General features: G+C 32.6%; 1 protein-coding gene across 5 annotated transcripts in view; it reads left to right on the top strand.

Annotated features, from left to right (window-relative positions):
• The window catches only part of LOC138705886 (phosphatidylinositol-binding clathrin assembly protein unc-11-like), a 276,393-nt gene that overhangs the window by 196,011 nt on the left and 58,210 nt on the right, over positions 1 to 22,172 (top strand). For all 5 annotated transcript variants that reach the window (XM_069834617.1, XM_069834618.1, XM_069834620.1 and 2 more), the window contains one exon: positions 7,645 to 7,739. In XM_069834617.1, the coding sequence (XP_069690718.1) occupies positions 7,645 to 7,739 (95 nt within the window). The remainder of the gene's footprint in view (positions 1 to 7,644; positions 7,740 to 22,172) is intronic.

Here is a 22,172-nt window from a genome sequence, read left to right as displayed (position 1 = left end):
TCACATAAGCCTGCCATCGGTCCCTAGCCTGTGCGAGATTAATTCAGTCTCTATCAGCATCACCTCTCTCAAATTCATTTTAATATTATCTTCCCATCTATGTCTCGGCCTCCCCAAAGGTCTTATTCCCTCTGGCCCCCCAACTAACACTAAATAATACTAATATAGTTGAGAAAATTAAATATAAACATATCTTATATAATCCGACACCTCCATAAGTTGTCAACTTATACACTAAAATACCAATTACAGAAATGCTAATCAGACTAGAGCAAATTTTTTAAGAAAAACAATGTACCTTAACCATGCATAAAGGAAATAGTTCTATTTAGTGATGTTTCTAGAACAATTACTATTTCCCATACAATAATAAATACCAGTACACAAACAGCACAACTACCAATGGGATGACAGTATTGCGTATATAAGTGGCGATATTCATATATAACTACAAACACATAGGCTATATTAAATAATGGAAAGAATAAATATGCAGACAAAATTACAAATTGGTACAGATATGTAGATTACATTTTAGTATTATATTTGGTAATAAAAATCAAATGGAGAAACTCCATCAGTACATGAATAAAATACGTCCCAAATTGAAACGAGTATCCATTAGAAATAGGAAACATATATACGTATATATTAGATATTATGATAAAAACTGATAATTAAGCACAAATACAAAACGAGAAGAAATTCATTATGCTAATGTTACAAGAACAGAACACACAAAATTGCATTGTCATTCAGAAAATTAAAATATATTGTCTATAAAACGCATTAAAAAAAATCTGAGCAATAGACAGAAATAGGCATACATATATAGCCTAACAGGTGTATACAAAATCAAATGCAATAATTTCTCTGATTTCTACTATAGGACAAACAGGCAGATCTTTTCAAACAAGATACAACGAACAAATTAAAGCAGTACATCAGTCATGCAATAAATTGAATTATGCAGAACATATCACAAACACCAACCATTTATTATAACAGAAACAGTTATGAAAATGTTGCATATTGATTCCAATAGTAAGCAATTAAACATACCAGAACAACAAAAAATATACAAATATACAAGAACACACAAACAGTACATGAACTTAATTCACATACTTTCCTTTTCTACCTTCCACCACCATACCTGTATACTCCCACCCATAGAAGACAGGGATTTGTAAGATACAAGAATGAAGCATCATTAAGACTGCTGATGTCGAAGTCTATCACTTCGAAATGACCATGCAGTGTATGTAAGCCGTATTACCGTAACATAGTTTAACACTTTGAAGTTAGAAAAGTCCTAAAGTTTTACCGTAGTTTCTATTGAAAATATTATAAAGTGAGTTGTAATGAAGAGGTAATATAATATTAATTGTAATATTAAAGCTAAAACGGTTTTGTTTTCTAGAACTGTTGAAAATCAATCACTCTAACACTGATGAAATTCTCTTACATATTTTACCACTGGATCACTTCTGTTATGCTCTTCCTTTTTGGTGATGGTGCACCTTGGGCTTTAATGCATTTCTCTTTTGGCTTCATTTTGTGCATTCCAGAATAAGATAATACACGATTAGTGCTTCTCCATTGCAGGGATATACTTGAGCCTCTTGTACAAGGATCATACTGAAAGTCATGAGCAACCCATTGTTATAGTTCCAATTCCAACAATGTAACAAAAACGACTGCATGATCGTACTCTACAGACTTTACACTATATATCAGTGGCGGCTTGTGGTAAAATGTTAAGTGTGTTCATAATTTTGTGTTCCAAAACCGGAGAGAATTTGAAATCGTACATTTAGCCTAATATGAAATGTCATGATTCCAATGTTTCACTATCGAAAAACTGTACATAAATTCAAAATATACAATAATAATAATAATAATAATAATAATAATAATAATACTCAGTCCTTCTATTTCCAATTTTTCCTGGTAAGCCAGTTTATCCAGTTCTTTACTGTTCAAAATTGATTGAACAGAGTTTGTTTACATTTATTAAAAATTAATACACACCACAGTGCCGTTATTTACAAAAGTGTGTGTTCAGTAATACATTTTGGTTCACAACACACTGATACACTATAGCCTATACCAGTACTGTAATCCCTTTCGCATAGATTGATTACTATAAATACATGCCAGTAAATAATTATTCTTAAATAATATAAACCACTATACAGATACTTAAATTCATGCCACTGTCACAGTCAGCCAGCACGTGTTTGAAAGCCAAACTATGCTATTATGCTAACACTAAAGTATAGTAATTCACAAACTACACTCTCGTAGCAGCACTGTACATCATCCACACAAAGTAAATGTTCCGACAGTGAGAAATGCTGCCACCTAAGGCTAAAATACAAACTATTAAATTTCCTCCTCAAGATGTCTTTGCTCGAGATATAGCACGTGAACGATGGGCATCAATGCACCTGACATCTGTAGGATAGATTCACTGTTCACTTAATGCTTTGTGCTCTTGACGAGTCATAAGCGGGAGATAGGTTTTTCTTTAATAAGAATATGGCTTCAGTTTTACAGGTCTTATCTTTCTTAAATCCATTAATTCTTTTCATGTACATGTTCAACTAATATCATAGGATTAAAAAATAACAATAACTCAATACCCGACAACTCCCTTTTCATATGCACGCACACATATAATAATAATAATAATAATAATAATAATAATAATAATAATAATAATAATAATAATAATAATAATAATTACGATCTTTAAGTCGTCATCTAAAACTCGCACTGCAAATATTTCTGAAACGGAAGCTGCTGTTGATGTACTGTTTTCACAGAATTGAAGTCTAACCAAGGGCTCATAATTGTAGCCCATACACAGATTTTAGTAATAATTACACTAGTCAACAAATTTTAACTTTTTGTCTGTCACAGAAATGAAATCAGCTGATTTTTACTAAATCGACCCTGCTGATTACGAAAATGGCAGCGAAAAATCTGTAACACGTAACATTTTTGTGTGACAGAAGGGGAAGTATTTTGATTAAAAAAAAAACGTTTTCGCGCATTTCAAAATACGTAATTACAACAGTGAAAATAAGTAAATTCCTAAGATGCAAAATTTACACACAAAATACACTGACGTTTCACAAAAAAATAATAATGCTGCATAAATAATAATTACAATAAGAAAAATGGCATTATGTTCCTTTTTTTCCCTTCAAAATAGGCTTTTACTTTATTAATTTAAAACTGGATCAAATGAACTATAATTTTTTAAGGTTTATAAATTAAATTGATTACAATCTCAAATCAAATAACTTAGGATCCCTACATTGAAGTAAACAACCATATACAGACTTCAAGCTAGATTTAAAAAAAAAAAGTATTCAGTTACTGACAGTTATTTTTTCCTCTTGTAGTTTGAGTCACCTTCTCTGAACAAAAACCAACAGTAGTCCCCCATCATACTAGAATCCCACCTTCCTTGATATCGTTGTTCCATCCTGTGTATATCTTGATGGAATCTTTCCCCTTTTTCATCGCTTACAGCTCATAAGTTCTCTGGGAAAAGTCCAGATGGAAATATAGGAAATGTATTTTCAATGACACTCGACAACCAAGTTTCTGGTTACTATGCAGGAGTTCTTGTACAAGCTGTTGGTAATTGTCAGCTTTATTATTACCTAAAAACCCACTAACAACACTTCCAAAGGCATTCCAAGCTTCTAGTTCCTCAGCAGTTAATTTTTTTTCGAAGCTCTCACCTTTCAAAAGATTCCTAATTTGGAGGTCAACAAAAATTCCCTCTTTCACTTTAGTCTCACTGAGTTTCGGAAACATTCCTTACATATGCAAAACCTTCTCCATTTTTCTCCATAGCTTTAACGAAATTCTTCATTAAACCAAGCTTGATATGTAAAGGAGGAAGCATTACTTTTTCCGGTTTTACTAAAGGGACATAGCTTTCTCTGGGAGGCCAGTCTTTCACTATTTAGTGTTTTTCAGTCGCTCTACTACCCCACAAACAGAGAAGGCAACAGTATTTTGTGAATCCATCCTGAAGTCCGAGCAATAAAGCGACAATTTTCAAACTGCAGAGTTGCCAGCAGTATGTTTTATATTGGACTGCATCTAGTAACACTGACAAATTTGTATAAGTTTCCTTCATATCTACTGAATACGCCACTGGAATTGATGGTTTTAGTGTTTCCATTGTGCAATAACATTGCTTTTAAACTTATTTTGGAAGAATCTATGAATAACCCCCATTCCTCTGGGATGTGCTGAAATCCTAGTTCTTCCATTAAGCCGTCTATATTTGCATACACGCACATAGAATTCTTCATTATAAAATGCTTTGAAAACCGTTCATGTCTCATCCTGTACAATGAAATTCTAGTATCTGGTGCTAGCAGGTTCCATTGTTGCAGTCTAGACCCTAAAATCTCAGCTTGTTGTTTAGTGAAATTAAGATCTCTTATTAAGTCGTTCAGTTCACATTGTTGAATTAAATGGGGTTCTTTATGATGTTTTGGGCTATAGGGCGCATCAGAGGATGTTGATGGTTGAGCCAAGTCATTTGTTTGTTCTATTGGATGAACCAATTCCTCCAATTGCGAAGGACGATTAGGAACAGAGAGTTTTGGTCCATGTGGTACAGATCTTATTGCAGATGGAACATTAGGATATTCAATTTAGATCTTGTTTTCTTTGAAAATCGCGTAATCTTTGTTAAACAGAAACAGTCTTCTGCATGACTTGTCGGTTCACAAAAGATCATTGGAACTGCAAACGACATACATCGATTCTTCTCTCCATTCAGCCATTGTATCAATTTTGAGTAACATGTTGTGCAGCACACATGGGGAGCCCATGATTTGTCCTCATCACACACATTACATTCAAAATAGTAATAATATGCTTGTTTTAACTTATCTGATAAAGGCCGACGCTGCGATTTTGCCGTAAATTCTCCACATATGTAACAAAAGCTGTCCGGCAAATTTATACACGCACGACGAGATTTTTTCATTCTGAGAGAGCGTAAATGAACGCGAAGATAAACACTTAAAACCAGCCATACAACTTGTCACAAGCTCAAACAATATTCAACTAATCCTAAAATGCAATCTATTTCATTCTGAAAGCCCACCCTCTCAGTGCTTTCTATTGGTCTAGCGCCATAAAGCAATAAAGTAATACAGATATATATCACCAATTACGCGTCTTATTAATGCAGACTCATGTATTTGAAAGAACCTATTCCTTAAAATAGTATATCCTGAGCAACAATAAGTTATAAAACGTATGAATATACTTTGTAACCGTTTAAATAAAGTCCATAGTTCGATACCCGTGTTCTTTGGTAAATTCATTATTTTGTTTTTCACAACATTTTCAAGTTTAGATCTACTATCAGCACACAAAAATTGATCTAAAATGACCATTTTCACCCTTGTGACAAAAACCTTGTTGACTAGTGTTATTAGAATGTATAATTTTTTAGAAAAATAAATTTTTTTGAAATGGAACAATTCCTCGTGACATTAACAAAATAAAACTAGTGTAGAGTAAATTAGAATGTCATTGGTGCTTTTGCAGGTTTCTAGTGCAAGTAGTTTATGAGATACCGTATTTTGAAAATTGTAAATACCGACAGTTGCCTGCTCCATGTGTTAGCACTAAGTTAAGGAAAACAAAAGTGAATAAACTTTTTTATTATTCTGACAAAGAAAGAGAAACTTGGCCTTCAAAGGTTGTGTTCAAAATGACGACCACCAGCTTCAGTACAAGCTTCCAGTCTGCTATGTAAAGATTGCTGCACATGTTCTAGCATTTCAGCAGAAATTTTAGTGCAAGCAGCTGTAATACATCATTTCATATCATCTGGTGTAGTCGGGATGTCCTTGTAGACAGTGTCTTTTAGCTTTCTCCATAGAAAAAATTTAAAGGGATCAAATCTGGTGAATGGGCTGGCCAATCCAACGATTTTGAAACATTCGGTGAAGACAAGCTGTAGTACATCGTGCACTGTGGGCTGGACAGCCATCATGCTGATACCACAGGTTCCTCCTAATCTGCAGTGGAACGTCTTGTAACATCTATGGAAGTTGGTCTGTTGAGAGGTTGAGATACTTGTGAGCGTTCTATGAAAAAGGGCCTATGAGCTGATGGTTCACTATTCCATACCACACATTTAAACTCCATGGATGCTGACATTCCACCTGGCGAAGCCAACGGAGATTGTTTACAGTCCAATAGTGCATGTTTCTGAGGTTTACTTGGCCATGATTTGTAAATGTTGCTTCATCAATAAACAAGATACATGATAAATCTGGTATCTTGACTTAAAGCTCATGTACAATAGTTAACATGATTCTCAAAATCGTTTCCATGCAGCTCTTGATGGAGAGAGACATGATACAAATGGAACTTATGATGGTGGAGAACGCATAGTAAACTTGTCTGCCTCATCCCTCGGAACTATCTTGCAGATCTACAGCAACAGCAGCTAGGACATTAATTTCATCCTCTTCTCCAGTAATTCTTTTTGTTTCTGTTATGTTTTCTAGGTGTTACACTTCCAGTTTCACGTAATTGGTTGAAGAGATTCACAAATAATTGTCGAGATGGTTGATATCAATTTGGATATCTCTCTGCGTACACAGTACAAGAACGAACAGCATTTTTCTACATTTTCCATACACTATGAGGATTTGGCTTTTTCAGCATTTGTAGATACCATCTTCCACCACTTCCTACTTCTACAACTATCACAAAGCAATTGACAAGGAAATCCCAATGCAATCAGTGTAAAGGAAACAAAATATAAACAAACAGAAGAACATCATGGTGTAGTAACTAAGCAGTTAACAACTGTCTATTTACAATTTTCAAAATATATCTCGTAAACTACTTGCACTAGAAACCTGCAAAAAAACACCATTGTCATTCTAATTTACTCTAGTTTTATTTTGTTCATGTCAATAGGCATTGTCCCATTTGAAAAAAAATTAACTCCATAAAAAAAATACACATTCCAATAATTACTAAAATCTGTATATGGGCTAAAATTATGAGTCATTGGTTACACTTCAATTCTGTGAAAACACCACATCAATAACACTTTTCATTTCAGAAAAATTTGGGATGCAATTTTTAAATGATTCACCCTATACCTATAAGGCGTAATTACCAGAACTTTGTCAAGACTATTAGAGATGGTGTCTTAAATTAATTATGATATTCACTAAGAAAGAGAGACATGAAAAAATATCACAGAAGGAAACACATCTTATGATATTTCGTCTGCATGACAAACGTTATAAATTATGACATATTTATAGAAGAAATGAAAGCATAACACCAGTGAAGATTTCTGCTAATGGTTGTATAAACTGTTTTTGTTTAAATATTGAACCAGCATCCAGAAGGTTTTGGTCTAAAGAAGCGAAAGAAGATTCGACAATATATCAATGATCATCCCACTATTTTTATTACCCATACGTCTCAATTTGTGGTGAATAAGTGGAATAAAAGATACTATTAATCCCAAAATTATTAAATATTAAATTTTATTTACTAAGAGTGAGTTAGCCTGTCAGTATTTACTTGTGAAATTGTATTACCAGGATCTTTTCTTTACAGGCCCCTAGTAGCCTCTTAGATGCTCTTGAACAGCATCTAGCTTCCCTTGAAGGTAAAAAGGGTTCTGCTGCAAATACTCCTACCCAAACCGCCAGGTGAGTTTGTCCACAAAACAGTTATTATAATTCATAAATTATAATATACAGTAATATAAAAGTACGGAATATCCCCTTCATACAAAAATTGTCTGTAGAAGATAGTACAGTTAATAGCATTAATCAAATTAAAAACTTATTTCAAACAAATAGAGTACTTTTTTAAACGATTTTCTTAGAAGAAAGTGTAATGGTGATGCGAGAGTTTATATAAATTTGACAAAGCTTTCATAAATATTACCTCGAACATTTAGTAATAATTAACCATATGCATGGTTATAATAAGTAATTAATGTCTTTTCAGTGTCAAAACCTGAGTTTAAAACACAAGTTTCCATGTATTAGAATAACACATTATAAAGAAGTTTTAAACAGTAACGTTCTGTGAAGCTTATTTGATATTAAATTACCTAAGATTTTTATTCAGATTTAGTGAGTTCTCAAATCATAATGTAATTGCTGTTCATGCTTATATTTTACCATATATTAGACATTTTAAAGTCTATGATATTGGAATGCAAGAAGATGAGTTAGTGAGAATATTATTGCAATATACTGAGTGTTGTTAGATTATTTCATTTAGGAAAACTGCGTATTTTTAGTACTTACTGAAGTAAAATGGTTGCAGAGAACTGCAGTTACTTTTGCTAATTCAGTTAAGCTTTCTTTGTTGTATTTCAAGTTTGCAACCATGTAACTTAGAATCAATTGATTATTTATTTACATTTGATATGATGTAAGTACCAATTTATATATTATATACAATGTGTGTATGTGTGTGACGCGCGCACACACATACACATACACACACATTAGTATGCTCTTTAGGCTTGATTGACATATGTAGATAAAGTACAGTAAAAATTTGAGAACTGATGCACAAGTTACACACAGAATTTCATTATATGTATAACAGAACCGTAATCTTGAAGTTCCCAAAGGATATAGTAGAATCTCATTTGTTCCTTTATTGTTCCATGTCCTTGCCATAATGGTTCTTCATTTAACTTTATACCTTTTCTTTTTTTCTCTCCACAAAGTAATCTACACTGGCCTAATAACAATTTCTGTCGTGCAAAGAAAAGAGGTTACAGTCTGCTTTATCTTCGATTTGCCCCTCAAAAGTGCCGTTCTGCACTTGATTCACACTTTGTGTCAGTTATGCATGCTTTCACTCTTCTGGGTAAATGTGCTTTATTTTTTAAATTTGGTAGAATTACCCAAGAAATAATCTCACAATTAAAACTGATTAGATATTATTACCCATGTACAGTATATAGTCAGCGTGAAAAACTAATAGTTTTAAACAGATTTGCTGACTGTGCTGAAATATCTATACCACCCTCCCCCCCCCCCCCAACAGCTAAATATAGCTTTCTTAATCTATGACTTAGTTTTATGCTGGTCTTCAATTCGGCTTCAAAAGAAAACACAAATGTTGACAGCAAGAAGACTCCTCCTAGATAGCTGAAATTTGTCAATATTAAATCTAGTGAAGAAGCATTTGAAACAGAGAAAAATATCATAAGCGAGCTTTAGTTACATATTATTTTCTGTTTGTGATGATAGGCAAGCTACAGCACTCTTGTAAATGTGAAATTAACAAACTGAGCTTTGACAAAAGTACTATTCAAAAAAACCAATAGAAGGCAATTAATACAAAGGTTCTTAACCTTATCTTATACCACACCCTTTCTTCCACAGCTAGTATGTAATTACTCACATCTTATTCCTATTAAAATGTAGCAGGTGTGCACAATGCTCTTAAATCGCAGTCTACAAGTAAAAGTAAATTCTCATTGACTCTTCCATAACTAAGCAATGTTACTTTGCGATACATATCTTAAGATTGATTTATTTTATATCTTGAAACCCTATTTTGCAAGACATATCAAAAGTCCATGGAAATGGATAATCCATACTCTTTGAAACTATCCATCTGTAGGTCATTTCAATAACAAAAGTTATAATAAGTTTATTGATTTATTATATCATCAATTAATTATACCTACTGTTGTTCAGACTTTTTGGACCCAAAAAATACTGGATTTATATATTATATGATGGATTGATTTAAAAAAAACTCGTAACGCCTAACAAAAACTCGTGACATTATTGTGCAGCTTTACTAAGCATTGTTTAGTCAGAAAATTTCGTAAGAGGTGATGTTCATTCAATCATAATTTTTTCTATAGTGTAACATTTCGTTGTGGAGACAGAATGCAACTTCAGTATTGTGTTGATATAAAATTAGTTCAGTAATTTGATAAGAAGATATGCTTTAATATTTATTATATATTAAAAATAAATTTAAAATTTCTGAAAAGTGACTGGCAAACTCTGCTTGTATTAATTAGTTGAATTTATTACACGAAACTGAACGGTTTCTTTGTCGTACTCAATATGAAAAAGAATATTGTATGCATTTAGTATAGAATACATATTTCTCTGCTCACAACTGTTACATCTTTGCATAAAGGCTATGTGTGATAATTATTTGAAAAGTATTTTGTTAAACGTTTGCCATTAATAGTTTCTAGGTGTTTCAACCTTGTAGTGAAATGAACATTTTCGAACGATTTGGAAATGCTTTTTTTTTTTTTTTTTTTTTTTCCCCCGCCCTCTCTTTCTGTAGGGACATAGATAATAAAATCTTGTTACAGTTGCGATATGTGTTATGTATTTCTGTTGCTTATTGTCCTTGGAAGATGAAATAAGTCTATAGTAACTAAGTGTTACAAACTTCTCATATCACGACATGTTTGAAACGTCCAGTAACTACACAACAACCCATTCACTGTGCAAGCTTCAGATTTTGTGTATATCAGGAACATGGAAAAATAAAACCTGCACGGTAATTTCTATGGCCAGCATGTGATAATCCCACAAAAACTTTCCTTCACTATGCACGTATGACTTTATTTAATTAATATTGAATATGTAATGTGGAGATTAGTCCAGGAATATTTCCGTAATCTGATACAGATATATTACATTCATTGAAAGTTGTGATATTGATACATGAGATTCAGATTGTCTTTCACATCCCAAAAGTAATTATTTTAATATGTGCTTTTTGATAACAAATTGACCTCAAATTTATATTAATTGTATACAAAATATTAATCATGTGAATAATGTAAAGTTAATACTACTTTTATTATAAGATAATGGTAAATTATGATATGAATTTTAAGAGAATAATTCATGTAGATATAGTTCACGTCTAAACCAACATGAAAATAAGACGTGCAAACAGTAGTTTTCTTCGACATTACATTTGAGTTGCTATGTATGATAATATTGAAACATATTCTCGAATTGGCTTGTAGTATAATACATGGCAAATTCAGATAATATTCCAGTACTGAATTAATTATTTAATTATCACTGTCGTGTAGAAATATATCACTACAGTAGTCTACCAAATAAGATTGCTAGTGAAATGTTAGGTACATTGAAGCACAAATGTGGGAGGGAGGGATCTTCTCAAATTTAAATGTGTTATTTACTAATGTTATGCTGTAGTCATACATTAAAAATATACTCACATGTGTATATACATATAGGGTGTCCCACTTATCTTATGCACCTATTATAACTTTTTTGTTTGGATAGATATTGGAATTTTTGTTTTTGAGAGTTACGAGGGGCTAATATGAGTGTAGAGATTTGGTGCATGTAACTACATTATGGTACAAGATACACGTGAAGTCATCAATTTTTCAAATAGCACTATGTACTTTAATCATGTTGCATTGATTACACACATCAAGACGAATTCAAAAATGTATCACAATGCCATCTTTCCAATCAATAACAACAAAATGCAGAATGAATGACATCAGAATATGCCATTTGTTGCGGTGCCCCATTCATCTTGTGCATTAATTTACACAAAACGAAAGATGACTGACGTCCATACACGTCTTGTGTTGTGTGTTTGCTGTCTTAACATGTAAACAAACCACAACAACTATCGACGCCACAATCCATGTACAGTGGCCTGCACGTTCTCTGGACCTGTCGCCACTTGACTTCTTCCTGTGGGGAACTGTAAAGGACAGTGTGTACAGAACATTCTGACAACACCAGATGACGTGCAGCAACGCATTTGACAGGCTTGTGTGTCCATTCAGCCAGCAATGTGCAGGGCAGTCACACGGTCTTTCGGGGAATGCCTTCGAATGTGCATTAATGTGAATGGTCACTATTTGGAACATCATCTGTGACTCTCAGAGCATAACATTTTCACATTGGAAGTACGTTTTTGTTTCATTTTGTTGTTATTGATTAGGAAGGTGACATTGTGATACATTTTTAAACTCGTTTTAATGTGTGTAATCAATGCAACTTGAATAAAGTATGTAGTGCTATTTGAAAAATTGATGTCATCACGTGTATCTTGTACCATAATGTAGTTACATGCACCAAATCTCCACACTCATGTTTGTCCCTCGTTCTAACATAATGCTCGAAAACAAAAATTCCAATACCTATCCAAACAAAAAAGGTAAAATAGGTGCACAAGATAAATGGGACACTCTGTATGTATTGTTTCACTATTTACTGTCCATCTTTGTAACGTAATCACTTATACCCTACATTCAGAAATCTAAAAGAGAACTAATTTGCTACAGAGCAGTTCTTCAGCCTTGTTACTTAGCACTCTCATCACATGATACTGTTGAGAGATAGATGACTGGAATAAATTAATGTATGTTGCAGAAATTAACTCTGTCTTTTTGTAGAGATGATGTATCTTCTGAACAAAATTTATATCCTACCCCTTTCAAAGTAAATTTGTAATTAATTAACCAAGTGTGTATTTTAGTCTCAAAAACGTTAATGATTCAAGCTTTGTTCTTGTATAATTTGATTTATCCAAAGACAGAAATATCTCTAATATTTGGGAAATCCGTACATTTTATATTCTCCTGCTTGCGGAAATAGAATCGTAACTGCACACAACCCTGCATGCCTCGTGACTGGTGAAGTACAGAAAACGTGCTTATCTTTTTCAAAGACGATGTCGAAAGTGTTCACCATTTGCTGTGAGGCAGGCATTAAAGCACCTAAACACATTTTGATACACACGTTGCAGCTCAGCTCCTGAAATGTTGGCTATTTCTTGTCATGTGTTGTTCTGCAATTCATCCAATGTTCGTGGTTTATTTGATTTATAGACTCTGTCTTTTAAACTGTCCCATAAATAAAAATTGCAGGGTGTTGAGTATGGGATCAAGCAGGCCACAACCTATATCAGCAATTGCATGCAATGAAGTTTGAGCTTTATGGGCTGTATCCCCATCTTCTTGAAACACGCTGTACATTCGTTCTTCTTCAGTTAATGAATAAAAAAACTGATCCAAAATTAGAGTTTTATGTCATTCATTCATTCATTCATTCATTCATTCATTCATTCATTCAAATTGTTCTGCCCAAGGGCATGTCTTTCACTGCAAACCCAGCATTCTCCAGTCTTTTCTATTTTCTGCCTTCAGTTTTATATCATTCAGCATTAATTGAAGAGTGTGATCTCAAAACTCACTTCCATTTGGCCATTTTTATGATTTATACATAATATAATAATGTATGAGACCTTTATCATTTAAGCTTTTCTTCCAAAACAACGCCAATCCTTGTCTAAAAGTTTGTTTAATTGTGCATGTTGCTCAGTGTGTAGACCAGTGGATAAAAAATACTAATCCAGTCCTTTCATAAGAATGGCCTGATCGTATTTTGGAATCACACTTCAGTTGCTTCATAAAAAAGGGCCAATTATTCGTTTTGCACTTAATGCACACCATACACCAGCCTTAGGATCATGTAATGGACTTTCATGAATAAGTCGTGGATTACCTACTGACCAATACCATCTATTTTGAATGTTAATTTGTCTGTGCAAATGAAACCACGTCTCATTCCTAAAAACAATTAATTGTGGGTCTATATGACAGTCATGTGAAGACTGAATAAGCCGTTTGCAAAAATTGAACCTCCTATGTGGGTCCCCAGCTCTAGGGCGTGCACTTCTGTAACTTTGTATGGATGAAATTTTAGTAATTCTGTTGCATTATGTGCTGATGTACAGCTAACCCCAGCTTGTTGTGCTAACTTTATGAGAGATTTTTGTGACGATTGTTCTAATTGAGCAGCACCAGTATCATCAAACTTTTTCTCAGTTAAAACATGGTGCTTTCATCTTCTTTTCTTGTCCAACACTGATCCCATTGTTTTGAATTTAACGAACTGTAGACCTGTCAGGTGGATCAACCCCAGGAAATCTTTGTTGAAATTCTCTCCAACATTGAGCAGGTGATTCGTATTTTAAAAAGTTAAAACAAATGAAAATTCTTTGTTCTGTATTAAATCTCTGAACCATGACTCAAACAACAGACACAAACAGAGAAATGAAAGTCAACAGTGCACACAACACACTTACTGCACTGAAACTCAACTCGGTGCTGCACACAGTAACAAGACAACTGTCCATCAGTGGCTATGCATGTTCTTGAATGGCATGTGTGCAACTAAGCTTGCTGATATATAGCAATTTCAGCAGAATTAGGGGAATAGTCTCTTCACATTTCCCACATAAATTGAACACATTGTATGAATTTTCTGCTTTTAATCATAATCACAATGTCTTTAAGATCGTGGCCTTTCTTAATTTATTTATGATGACTTCACTCTTTCTTAAAATAATGTGATACATAAATTGAAAACATACAGTACCGGTATACATTTCCAGTTATGATTGTAAGTGCAATCTAGCCACCAGAATAGCTTAGGCTTCATTACCTAGTTTGGTTGTTTACGAAGGTTTCTTCAACTGCAAGCTAATGTCAGATTATTCTATGACAAATCCTCAGACTCATCTCAACAAATATAAACTCACTATCGCCAATTCCACTGATTCTAAATAACCTGTAAGTTGATACAATATGTATCATAACAGTTCAAAGAAGTACCATCTTGAAGAATTTGGATGTAAATGTTTCACTCACTTGTACATTTAAAAACTCATAGGAGCAATAAAAAATAGTCCCTTTAATTAACTTTTTTCAGTTTTACTACGAATATTAAATTGTTGGTTTAGTAATTATTTCAATGTCATGGAACTATAAGAAAATCGTAATAGTAGATTAAAAATTAAGTTGAACCTTGATACAACAATTTTCCGGAAACTAGAAAAATTACATTGTGATATTAAGTTTGTTGTTGTTATAAGTGGTTATGAAATTTGCCCAATTTTATGTTCTGAAAGAAAATAACATTACATAACATTTACTCACCATTTAATTACTGCAGTTGATTTTTCTTTTCTGGCTACTACTATAATGAAACTAATCCCGGTCTGTCTTTAATACATTGTAGCGGCCATTGCTTGCTTTGAAGTTCGAATCTTCAAGTACACCGGCAAAATTAACTGCCTTTTTTTTTACACACAATAGGGCCTGTTATGGCAATGTTAAAGAGCTCTCATTTCATTAAACCACTTCAAGGTAGCAATGCCAATGTCTTCTGCTGCTTCAGTTTTTAAGCACTTACAGTCAATATTAATTTTCCCACTTGCAACATTGTCCTTTATTTCCTTGCAATTCTTTATGAATGTTGCAAGTGTTGACTATGCAAATCCATACTTTTAGCCAGTTCAGTCTGCTTCAATCCCCTATCTAAATTACCTAATTATTCTCCAAACTGATTTGTTTTGTTGTTACATCCGCTACCATTAACAATTAACACTCGAATATGAAAGGTGCCACTGGCAGAAACCATAAAGACAATTCCTATTAAGGGTCACTCACTCTTGAAGCAGGTAGAATGCACAGAATGCCAAGAACAGTCCGTAAAAGTATGAAATAGGGTAGACGAAATAACGGGAAAACAGCTTTAAGAGAGTGATGCCAAGTGAAAAATGAAATAGTATTGAACATGAAAACCAAGTAAATTAAAAAAAAAAATTGTTATAATGTTTTTCATTCCATCGGGTTTTCTAAAAAATTTGACCATGAATAAAATATATTTAAAATATAGGAAATACACTAGGACTAATAAAATTTATCATTGCAATATGGTTTATCGTTATATATGTTTTGTTGTGCAGAGGTTCGACTGTATTATGAAATTAACATGTTATGCTTACTTGACTTCATCAAGAAAATTTATTTCTTCAGTGTGATATATTTTCACCAGAAAATCCTCACAATTTTTATTTCAAGATCATGCATATCCACGACTTTTAACTCCTCTAATCTGTTAAGTGAAAGTGAAGTCAGGAGACATGTGATGTGATTACTTAATTTCATTGTCATTGTGGTTTAGACATTAATTTCTGCAAAATGAGTTCGAGTTAAGGAAAATGACAATTGCTATTAATGTCCTTTTCACGGCAATAAAATTATAAAGCTACATAAGTACACTTCAAACAAAAAAAGGAAACACAGAAAATGAAATTTAAAAGTTTTAACTTCAAAACATTAGACAGTGAAAAACGGTCATATCAGAATGACTACTGGAAATTTGTTAAACTTCCTCATTGGCGAATGTAAAAGATGGCTGCTGAATACATGGGACATTAACATTGATGTTGCAGAAAAAAATATTGTACAGGGAATAACTTCGATGTTCACTTAAGGCAGTTGACCTCTTAACCTTAACTATTTCGAATTCATGAAAATCATGTAAAGCAACGGAATGTTGTCTAGAAGAATTACTTTTGGGTTGTATTCAGGATGTGTATTATAATTTTTACATTTTGGTAACATGTTACGTGGTATTAAGTGCTTCAGCAAGTCCATTTTATCCAGTCCTGACTCTTGCTGCAACTGCTGCAATGCCAGGATTTGACTTGTGCAATACCCCTTACCATTCAACTTTCCCGATACATGTTCACTTTTTAATGAATTCAAGAGCAATTGTTTGAAGTTACACATTTCATGGTACTGTATATTCAGTTTGCATGTATGTACACGAAAGTGAATGTGCCTCTTCATGCATATTGTTTTGTGTGTTTATGGCTTAATGTAGTTATTTTGAAAGCAGACAGATTGAAATAACATTTCGTAGCTCAGCATTGCTTCATACCATCTTTGGAATCTAGTGTTAATGGTGTAATTTTGTGTTGATCAATGTTTTTCTCAGAACTTTTATCTGAACACGTAAGCTCTTCAGAAACGATGAATAGATGAACACATTTCTATGTATTTGTACAATAAAAATTTTGTCATACTCCGCCCATAAAATATTAAGTTATTGCCTCTTTCTCTCTCTCTAGTTGTCTTTCGTTTTTCTGCAGAGTGATCTATATAAACCTTTACATTTTTAATGGCTTATAACTTCTGAACCAATAATAGCAAATGTGTGCAGTTACGGAGTAACTGTGGGAGATTTCTCAGAGTAAATACAGAAAATGTCTTCCACTTGCATCCATACACAACTGTACTCATCACATCATATTCCGTGACGTTCTCCAAAGTGTGTCCTCGTCAGTGTTGCTGATTTCATTTCTAATGGCTTCATGGAGTTCAGCAAGTGACCGCATATATTCTTGTATACTCTGTCCTTTCTTAAGGTAGCCCCATAAGAAGAAGTCCGGAGAGGTTAGGTCAGGTGACCTGGGTGTTCACAGATTTTTTAAGATTAGGTGATTACCGAAGAAGCTGGCTATAAATTTCAGTGACTCATTAGACATATGACATGAGTAGCCTATCTCCTGGCTCAATTGGCGCAATGATTTTTTTGGTGAGTTCACTAACTTCCTCGAAAATCAACACAATCTTGACTCATTGCAGGTCTGTTTTTTCCATTCTCGCTGAGGAGCAAGCCACTTGTCTCAAACTTTCTTGCCATCGATAAAATTGTTGCCTAATTGGAACTTTGTGCACACTGAATTCTCTTCGAAATGCCCATTGTATTTGATTCAAGGAATTTGTCTTCTAATATGTTCTCACAATAAAAACATGCTGCCAAATTAAAAACTGCATGTTCATGTTACGACTGTAAAACTTAGAGACTCTGAATTAATTACTAATAGTAAACAATAGTCATAATAGTTAACAATGGATGGTATAGGTACAAATATAGATTCTCCCAGAGCCACTGAGGTCATTAAACTCAATTTCAAGTTTATACTAGCTTCCAGAGGGAAATTATAACTCATTAAGATTGTAAAGATTTATATAGATCATTCTGTGTGTATGTGTCTTCTACAGAGTAGTGTCATACAGTGCTAGTATTACCATAGGCTACAATTCTTATTCTTTCTGTGTTCTCAGTCACAGCTGATAAATGTTTTGTTATGTGAAAAGATGAAGGAAGGTCGCATTATGTTAAGAAAAAAAGTCTAGTAATTTAATTATTTTTTTTTATTCCATTGGCTATATTAGTCTGGTAATCTTGTTAAAACCACAAGCATAGTTTCGTTTTTGTTCATGATTTTGAAAGTCGTTATCTTCAATGTAGAGAGCAAGCTTCGAAGTAAGGAGGATTTGTATGACGATTTTGAAAAACCAAAATTATTGGTGTCAGAAAACAAAGATTTCATGTCAGTTTTGTTAGTCTATTTGAAGTGTTGCAAAGAATGCTGCTAATTAATAAGAAATTACTGTAAATGTTGAAAATTGTAAGCTTGCAAACTGATGCTTGTAGTTTCGTATATGAGGACAAACATGTGTTCTAATATCGTTTGCAGGTATGAAATCGTTAATTTAGTAGTTTTTCATTGCATGATGATTACAAAAATATGATGCTGTAAAAAATTTTTAAAAATTTTACAGAAAATAGTTTTCATTAGACAACGTACCAAAAATAATAATTATAATAATTTACAACCTCTGTGCGTGTGTGTTTTCAGACTTTCCTCATAAATTGCCAGACATTTTGTTAATGTTCAGAATTTTGAATTTCATCTCCGAAAAACGTGTACACAAAGTGTTCAAAATCCTTTTAAGAAGTTACGATAGTTTTGAAGAAAAAAAATACATTATATTTTAATTTTATATCAAGAGAGAATTTTGTCAGGTGGAAGTGTTTCTCTATTACCCCTCAGAAATGTTTAGTGCAGGAAATGTTTTTATTTGAGGAATTCCTGTTAGTTAACTGGTCATAATAAAGCAGTTCGAGGACTTTGTTTTTATTACAATTGAAAGATGCTTTTGAGTTTTCGAATAGAAAATTATACCAGTTTATATAACTGTTATTTACATAGAGTTCAATTAAAATAATTTTTATAACTTATTCTATAAATATGTAATAATGAAGTGTGTGTCATTTACGTGTCAATTTGTTAGCAGATTTTATAGTTCCACTGATGACCCCATTTTCATTATATAAAATTTGTCTCATCTTTTCATGATAAGGCATGTTTGAAAGAGATGTATATTTTGTTAGTTACACGACATATTTATTATATGTAATTTTGGAGATTACAGCACTGAGAAATTCTATTTGCTATAAGTAGCATTTGCTTACGTACTGTAGTTTAAAAATGTTTTATGAGTATTGCTGTAGTTTGTATTTTGTATATCTTAAGTTTACCAACTCCATATGAATGTAGATTAACATCTATATAAAGTAAATGCACTGTTAGTTGATCTAGTACTGATAGTCAGCACTTTCGACTTCAATTCTTTAATGTAATTGTTGGTGATTGCGGGATGTGTTTACAGGAAAACTAAATGTCAACTATGTCATTACATTGGTCACATTGAATTTTAGTAAAAATGCTTAACCCTTAAGCAGTCGTGCGTGGTATTGTCAACATCCCAGTCACATATACAGAGCTGTTAGCTACTTATTGAGTAAGCCTGTACTTTTGAAACTTTCAGTACCTTTTTTAGAATTGGTAAGGCAACAATACCCGTAAACATGTTTGAAATCTGAATTCGCATACTTGAGATAATAACAGTTTAGGTGGTGTGGAGTGACGCCAACACCCCCTGCCCCTATTGTAAATAGTGACAGTGACTAAACTGACCATACTTGTGTAACAAATAATAACAATGGATGTTAAGCAGTGACTGCACGCACAGAAAAATCAAGAAAAGGAAGATAAAATGTAAATTATGATTAAGAGTGAATAGACGTTCGAATATTACATGTGAACCAATATTGAAATATTACCATTTCTGTACCGATACATTAATTATAACATTGTGATAGGTATTAAAGTATTTCATATAGTTACATAAATAAAAACAGAGCGATATTTTAATTGTTTACTAAAAAAAATAGGCCATAAGAATCCAGTATATTTGGGGTGTCAGCAACACACCGCATGACTCTAATGTTACAAAATTAGATGCGACTGCTTAAGAGTTAAAGAGGTTAAGTTAACTTTTATGCAGTAATACCGTACTATTTGTTGTAGAAAGGAAAAACTAAACAGTTTTGATGGGAGATAGGATTAATAAACCACGTGATGTTTTGCAGTGCCATTTTTTATTATGATTATTATTATTATTATTATTATTATTATTATTATTATTATTATTATTATTATTATTATTGATGACAATTTAAAAAAGGAGCCTAATAAATTTTGGAAATATGTAGAATCTTTTCAGAAATCGAAAAATATTTCTAATGAATTCATTATTAATGGAGTTCACATCGCTGATCAAATAGTCATTGCAAATGCATTTGTTAGTCAATTTAAATCAGTTCAGATCGATCATGACTCTAATTTTCTCAATTGTTATTCTAACATTAATGACTTTTTACCCCTACCTGTAATCTCTTGTGAGGCTGTTAGGAAGGCCATAAAAAATGTCAAGCTGAATAAATCTATGGGTCCAGATGGCGTCACTAATTTTATTATTAAAGGATGCTCTGAAATTCGTATATCTGTTTTAACCTACATTTTCAATTTGAGTTTGAAAACAGGGATATATCCTTCTCTTTGGAAGGAAGCATCTATTATCCCCATATTTAAGATTTATGCATTGTTAATAAAGCTATTATAAGTAATTATAGATCTATTTCCATACTTCATAACTTCTCAAAAATTTTTGAAAAAATAATTCATAAACATATTTCTTTTTACGTGAAAAACAAAATCAATTCGCCCCAACATGGTTTTATAAAAGAGAAATCTATGACTACTAATTTCGTATCATATCTCAATTTTGCTATGCTTATAGTTGAAACTCAGGGTCAAATTGATTCTATTTATTTTGACTTTAGCAAAGTGTTTGATGTTGTTCCCCAAATATGTTACTGAGTAAATTAAATTATTTTGGTCTTACCACTAATTACCAGGGCTGGTTTTAAAATTATTTAAAAGATAGACAATCCTATGTTAGACTTGGAAATTCTTACTCTGATCCATATATTTGTTTGTGCAAAGTTCCACAGGATTCCACTTTGGGGCCTCTATTATTTTTTATTTTTATAGATGATATCTGTAAAAGAATAAGGTCTAACTGCCTTTTATTTGCTGATGACCTGAAAATTAATAGTCTGGCAGACTGTATAACTTTGCAAAATGATAGAAACGCTTTTGGAGCTATGGTCTGCTGATAATGGAATGAAAATTAATTAATCGAAAACTTTTGTCATTTCCTTCTCTATAAAAACCACTTCTCTCAAATTTAATTATACTCTTAAAAATATCAACATAAAAAGGAAAGACAGTATTAGAGACCTGGGAGTTCTACTCGATACCAAATTACATTTTCATAATCATGTTCAATATATTTATAATCATTCCATGAAAATGCTTGGGCTTATGAGGTCTGTAACTTATTCTTTTTCCATTCCAAATACTCTTGTAATTCTGTACTATACATTAATCGGATCTAAACTAGAATATGCATCTGTTATCTGGAATTCCATTACTTCTACTTCGGTTAAATTGGAAATCATTCAAAGAAAATTTATATCCGTATGTGCTTTTAGGTTTTTACCAAATTCATCTGTTTTCAACTATGAACGTACTTGTAAATATTGTAACTTTTCTAGCCTTTATGCTAGACGTCTTGAACTTACTAATCTTTTGTAAGGCAATAAATATTAATTGTGAATCCTTCATAAGCAACATCTACCTTTGGGTCCCTTTGAATGGTTTAAGATTAAAAAAAAAAATACCTATAAGCCGAAATCTCTCTCTCCAGTTGTGAGATGCATTAAACCTGCCAATTTACATTGAATTAATTCGAATCCAGTTAATGTATAGCTTGCTGTTTGGTTATTTTTATACTAAGTAGGCTATACACATCAAAATCACATTCATTTCAATTTCATTCGTTTGTGTTGTTTTTGAGCTATTATGTATCATGTATTTTGCAGTTATCTGTTCATTTTGCCATTGTTGTTTATTTGTAATTGTTTCTAATTTTAATAATTATTTTTATGCACTGTTGGTGTAATTCCTTGTGCATTGTAAGTCTTGTGCTAATTTTTATCTTGTGCTGAATTGTTATTGGCTCC

Source organism: Periplaneta americana, chromosome 9, assembly GCF_040183065.1.
Source record: "Periplaneta americana isolate PAMFEO1 chromosome 9, P.americana_PAMFEO1_priV1, whole genome shotgun sequence".
Taxonomy (NCBI): domain Eukaryota; kingdom Metazoa; phylum Arthropoda; class Insecta; order Blattodea; family Blattidae; genus Periplaneta; species Periplaneta americana.
Note: the sequence above shows the minus strand (reverse complement) of the source record. Positions and strands in the feature narration are given on the sequence as shown.